This window comes from Sander vitreus, chromosome 1 (assembly GCF_031162955.1).
Source record: "Sander vitreus isolate 19-12246 chromosome 1, sanVit1, whole genome shotgun sequence".
Taxonomy (NCBI): domain Eukaryota; kingdom Metazoa; phylum Chordata; class Actinopteri; order Perciformes; family Percidae; genus Sander; species Sander vitreus.
In genome coordinates this window covers 27,214,225-27,220,580 of record NC_135855.1, presented here as the reverse complement: position 1 = coordinate 27,220,580, position 6,356 = coordinate 27,214,225, and the positions used below count along the sequence as shown (strand labels likewise).

At 40.3% G+C, this 6,356-nt stretch overlaps 1 protein-coding gene and 1 long non-coding RNA gene across 2 annotated transcripts in view; both read right to left on the bottom strand.

Moving 5' to 3' along the window:
• Window positions 1–1,112: 1,112 nt before the first annotated feature.
• On the bottom strand, window positions 1,113–2,666 carry LOC144522601 (uncharacterized). The gene is made up of 4 exons (XR_013502413.1): window positions 2,508–2,666; window positions 1,807–1,878; window positions 1,578–1,639; window positions 1,113–1,317 (listed from the first exon to the last, which is right to left on the bottom strand). It is a non-coding gene; the product is annotated as an uncharacterized LOC144522601 (long non-coding RNA).
• Window positions 2,667–4,605: 1,939 nt separating this feature from the next.
• The window catches only part of LOC144518232 (hexokinase-1-like), a 37,212-nt gene continuing 35,461 nt past the window's right edge, over window positions 4,606–6,356 (bottom strand). Inside the window, exons 21-23 of the mRNA XM_078250751.1 lie at window positions 5,255–5,326; window positions 5,026–5,087; window positions 4,606–4,765 (exon numbers count right to left, since the gene is read on the bottom strand). Coding sequence (XP_078106877.1) covers window positions 5,033–5,087; window positions 5,255–5,326 — 127 coding nt within the window. The 3' untranslated portion in view covers window positions 4,606–4,765; window positions 5,026–5,032. The remainder of the gene's footprint in view (window positions 4,766–5,025; window positions 5,088–5,254; window positions 5,327–6,356) is intronic.

The window sequence follows — 6,356 nt, the reverse complement described above, 5'->3', positions numbered from 1 at the left end:
TTAAGCCGCGAGTATCGATACATAAGTCCCATTCAAATCCCCCATGTTTACCCCCGTTCGCGTTGCAGGGCAGTCGGGACTCACCCGGAAATCTGACGAAAATCTTTTAAACTAACCTTTGTCGATCTGAAATGAAGACAGATTCAGCAACTGCACGGCCTATTTCTTGCTTAAAATGTTTGAACTATTTTAGTACAATATGAGATCGTATTCTGAACAAGCCGCCATGACAGTCTGGCTGTGAATTTCCGGAGAAAAAAGAACCACGTGACGCGTTTGTCCAATCAGCTAATGGTTTTCATTTTCTGGGAAACAATCAGACTGTTAATGGAAACAATACAGAGCAGCGCCGCCTGCTGCTATGGAGACGTATTACGTTTCGCGCACGGGCAGAGCGTATGCTCAAGTCGGCGTTTCTTCGGTGTGTTCTGAGGAGAAGCCATGGTACTATGTTTACTTACCTGGTGACTAGACTGGCTACCTCATATGTTCAGTGTCAAGCTAAAAAAGCTGTCAAAGGAAACTGTTCAGAACAGGCCACTTGCTGCACTTTTTAACTCTCCATTGTTAATTGCAATACTGCACTTTATTTACTTTTCAAAGGCTTGTAAGCTTTCAATAAATGGAACTAATTTTCTCAACACATCTTTGATTCATTTTGTCCAGCATTTGCAAGTTGTCCCCTTTAAATCTTTCAGAAAATAATGTAAGTGTATCGAATTATATCAAATCGTATCGTTGGCTAAATATCGTGATATATATCGTATCGTGAGCTGAATATCGTGTATCGTATCATATCGTGAGATTAGTGTATCGCTACAGCCCTAGAAACATCAACATCCTACTGTAGCCGTCTATGGCACCATGAACAACCAAATTCCACCTAATCAACTTATGATTTCCGTCTACATGCCATATGAAATTTGGATGTGGGACAGAGTATACTCGCCGAGCTATTGCTGTTCTTTTCCTGGCTAGGACACCGATAGGGTCCATCCTTCGCAGTGAATCTCTTACACGTCGTCTTTTGAACCACAATGTTTTTTGGAGCGGAGATGCCCCATAAGCATCACTTCTCCAACATTTGGGTGTTCAGTTTTTTATTTGTGACACTTCAAGATCTAACTGTTGATCACAGATGCTCTTAAAATTTGACGTTGGGATATAGTCTTGCAGTAACTTGTAGAAAGTTGGCCTTGAGATTGAAAGAATAGATTCCGCTTCTGTAAAGGTGGTTTTCAGTGAAAGAACATGTTCTTTCCTCTTCCTCTTCCAAAGCTCCTCTTTGGAAATCTGATGTCTTCCTTGGTAGTCATTCTAGAACACAGCAAAGAATATGACATTTGGCATGTTTCTATAACAAACAATGGTTATTCAAGAGAGAATTATAGACATTATAACAGATGAACATTCACATCCACTCATTATCTTTCTGACTGAAGAGAATTATAGATTGTACTGTACATTTATTTAAGGAATGTTTAAATAAAATGGACAATTAAAAGATGAGAGGTTACTGAGAGGTAAATGAGAAATAAACCAAACAAATATGAACATGAATATTAATGAGTACTTACTGACAGGTCACTGGAGCGAAGTCTGTTGCTGGTAAAGATATGGTAGCGCTGGTGCTGGAGCCCTGAGAAGTTTTAAAAATATAAACAAAATACCAAAGACGTTATCTTGTCACATAATAGTGTTGTGTAAAATATGCCACCATGATTGGAACTAATGCCGAAACATTACACCACACAAATTAAAAAAACAACAAACAGCCAGCTAGGTTACATGAGTATGAAAGTATACCGAGCGGTTTGATGTCCCAGTGGAGGTGGTGGGTGTGGCTGGCCCCGGTGTGTTATTGTAGGTGGTGGGAGCCTGAAGAGACATTAGCAAAATAATAGCAACATTATATTTCATGTGTTTTTAATGTTTATACGCCCAGCAGTCAAAAACCAGGGTTGAGATTGGCAAAGGAAACAAAGAGATATACATTTTATGCTTTTTTACAGTATGCACTCTGACTGGTACCTTAGTCACATTAAATTAAATGTCTTTATCATTGTGACTGCCTCTGTCCTCCATCAGCATTACTCTCTCTCTAGCCAAGCAGAGAACGGTTTTATCTTGTGAGTAAAGGCCAGCAGGTAAGCCAAAGTGAGATGTCTGACTGAGGACAGAGGCAGATTTCCATTTGACCAACAATTTACAGTGTCATTTGTGGGCCTGAGGGGTGACAAGTAGCATCCGTTAGCTGTAACGCTAAATTATATAATTTATGCTTTGCTGCTCAGAACATCTTCACATAATCTTGAACTTACATTTACTCATGAGTTCATCCCACTGCGTCACTTAACCGGTGTGAGTTTTACAGTTTATAGAAACAAATGTGCTACACATAAAGTGCATGGTGCTAGTAGCAAATCTCTACTGGCTACCGTTAGCTAGTTTGGTTAAGTTAGCCTTGACAAGAATCCAATGCTACGTGATTTGGAAAACATACTTACCGAGCTGGCCTGTGGTGGCCCTGCGGCGGTTGCTGTCGCTGTTGACAAATTTTGTATAGCCGCCAGGACGGCTCTGCCGATGTTCTCGGCTGACGCCGATTAGTTGGACATTTTCGCAGAGCGACCATGACCGACAATACCGTACTTGGTCAGGGGCGGGCGGGGATAGGCTCTTGCTGGCCTTTATGCAAGCGAACATGACAGATCAGTCAAAGTGAGCCCCCTCGTGGCTGGCTATAGTGGCTACAGGTCATAAGTCCCGCACTCTTCATAAAAGTGACACTAAAAACTCAAAGTACTCTTCAAATACAGTTTCTTCAAACGTGTTTATTATTTTAGGTCGTTATTATCACGATAATCCATGTCCAAGAGTCCATTTCCCCGGATGAGATGGTTTTATTATAACATATTAGTTAAATATTTAGTTTCATCTGAAACATTTAGATTCAACATTTAGATTTAACATTTAGATTTAACATTTAGATTTAGATTTAACATTTAAATTTAACATTTAGATTTAGATTTAGCATTTAGATTTAACATTTAACATTTAGGTGTAACATTTAATATTTAGATTTAACTATTTAAAATATCTCTAAGTTGACAAATATTTTTGTAAATGTGCTAAAAAGTGACTGTCAAAAATTCATACCAGTTTTTTAAACATTGTTTGAAGCTAAATGTGACAAAATGTTGCTGTTATTTTCAGCGTGAGCCGCTTTACAAACGGCACCCCATAGTGGCCAGCACGAAATACCCTACGGTGAAAGGACGCTCCATATGCCGGGAGACGGCCGCTGGGGACGCGCGACAATAACGGGACAGGGCGCCTCACATGCCGGGAGACGGCCGCTGGGGACGCGCCACAATAACGGAACGGTTGTGATTAGGAAGACTACGGGAAACAAAACACCACACGCAGGACGCGATCCCCGCTCGCCTGGGTGAAACTCCTGTGTTGCTTGACCCATCCACCACCACGACCAGCTATTTTCAGTTCTTTATAATACTCGCTACCATTTTCGTGCTGTGACCACGAAATATGCTTCCCATTGAAATACATTACTTCACATTTTTTGTGCTGGCCACCACGTAAAAAAACAAGAAAAACTTACACGTACAATTACACGTATCAATAGATTAAAAAATAACGTGACATTTACACAAACTGCCGTGAGACCGGGCTGAATTGTGTTACATGAATGAGTCATACAGTAGTTCACTTAAACACCCTTCTGAGTTTTTTGGAACATATGGAGTACAGTGAGTGAGGATAGGGAGACGTTTTATTTCCAAAATGTTTAAATTCCCTTTAAAGTTTCAGCTACTGTACAAAATGTCCTCTTATACACTGTTTTGGCCATTGTTGTTCCACTGGCATCTATGTTAGCACCGCATTCCTGTTTCATTGCTTAGACTGGCTACCTCATATGTTCAGTGTCAAGCTAAAAAAGCTGTCAAAGGAAACTGTTCAGAACAGGCCACTTGCTGCACTTTTTAACTCTCCATTGTTAATTGCAATACTGCACTTTATTTACTTTTCAAAGGCTTGTAAGCTTTCAATAAATGGAACTAATTTTCTCAACACATCTTTGATTCATTTTGTCCAGCATTTGCAAGTTGTCCCCTTTAAATCTTTCAGAAAATAATGTAAGTGTATCGAATTATATCAAATCGTATCGTTGGCTAAATATCGTGATATATATCGTATCGTGAGCTGAATATCGTGTATCGTATCATATCGTGAGATTAGTGTATCGCTACAGCCCTAGAAACATCAACATCCTACTGTAGCCGTCTATGGCACCATGAACAACCAAATTCCACCTAATCAACTTATGATTTCCGTCTACATGCCATATGAAATTTGGATGTGGGACAGAGTATACTCGCCGAGCTATTGCTGTTCTTTTCCTGGCTAGGACACCGATAGGGTCCATCCTTCGCAGTGAATCTCTTACACGTCGTCTTTGAACCACAATGTTTTTGGAGCGGAGATGCCCCATAAGCATCACTTCTCCAACATTTGGGTGTTCAGTTTTTATTTGTGACACTTCAAGATCTAACTGTTGATCACAGATGCTCTTAAAATTTGACGTTGGGATATAGTCTTGCAGTAACTTGTAGAAAGTTGGCCTTGAGATTGAAAGAATAGATTCCGCTTCTGTAAAGGTGGTTTTCAGTGAAAGAACATGTTCTTTCCTCTTCCTCTTCCAAAGCTCCTCTTTGGAAATCTGATGTCTTCCTTGGTAGTCATTCTAGAACACAGCAAAGAATATGACATTTGGCATGTTTCTATAACAAACAATGGTTATTCAAGAGAGAATTATAGACATTATAACAGATGAACATTCACATCCACTCATTATCTTTCTGACTGAAGAGAATTATAGATTGTACTGTACATTTATTTAAGGAATGTTTAAATAAAATGGACAATTAAAAGATGAGAGGTTACTGAGAGGTAAATGAGAAATAAACCAAACAAATATGAACATGAATATTAATGAGTACTTACTGACAGGTCACTGGAGCGAAGTCTGTTGCTGGTAAAGATATGGTAGCGCTGGTGCTGGAGCCCTGAGAAGTTTTAAAAATATAAACAAAATACCAAAGACGTTATCTTGTCACATAATAGTGTTGTGTAAAATATGCCACCATGATTGGAACTAATGCCGAAACATTACACCACACAAATTAAAAAAACAACAAACAGCCAGCTAGGTTACATGAGTATGAAAGTATACCGAGCGGTTTGATGTCCCAGTGGAGGTGGTGGGCGTGGCTGGCCCCGGTGTGTTATTGTAGGTGGTGGGAGCCTGAAGAGACATTAGCAAAATAATAGCAACATTATATTTCATGTGTTTTTAATGTTTATACGCCCAGCAGTCAAAAACCAGGGTTGAGATTGGCAAAGGAAACAAAGAGATATACATTTTATGCTTTTTTACAGTATGCACTCTGACTCTGGTACCTTAGTCACATTAAATTAAATGTCTTTATCATTGTGACTGCCTCTGTCCTCCATCAGCATTACTCTCTCTCTAGCCAAGCAGAGAACGGTTTTAGCTTGAGAGTAAAGGCCAGCAGGTAAGCCAAAGTGAGATGTCTGACTGAGGACAGAGGCAGATTTCCATTTGACCAACAATTTACAGTGTCATTTGTGGGCCTGAGGGGTGACAAGTAGCATCCGTTAGCTGTAACGCTAAATTATATAATTTATGCTTTGCTGCTCAGAACATCTTCACATAATCTTGAACTTACATTTACTCATGAGTTCATCCCACTGCGTCACTTAACCGGTGTGAGTTTTACAGTTTATAGAAACAAATGTGCTACACATAAAGTGCATGGTGCTAGTAGCAAATCTCTACTGGCTACCGTTAGCTAGTTTGGTTAAGTTAGCCTTGACAAGAATCCAATGCTACGTGATTTGGAAAACATACTTACTGAGCTGGCCTGTGGTGGCCCTGCGGCGGTTGCTGTCGCTGTTGACAAATTTTGTATAGCCGCCAGGACGGCTCTGCCGATGTTCTCGGCTGACGCCGATTAGTTGGACATTTTCGCAGAGCGACCATGACCGACAATACCGTACTTGGTCAGGGGCGGGCGGGGATAGGCTCTTGCTGGCCTTTATGCAAGCGAACATGACAGATCAGTCAAAGTGAGCCCCCTCGTGGCTGGCTATAGTGGCTACAGGTCATAAGTCCCGCACTCTTCATAAAAGTGACACTAAAAACTCAAAGTACTCTTCAAATACAGTTTCTTCAAACGTGTTTATTATTTTAGGTCGTTATTATCACGATAATCCATGTCCAAGAGTCCATTTCCCCGGATGAGATGGTTTTA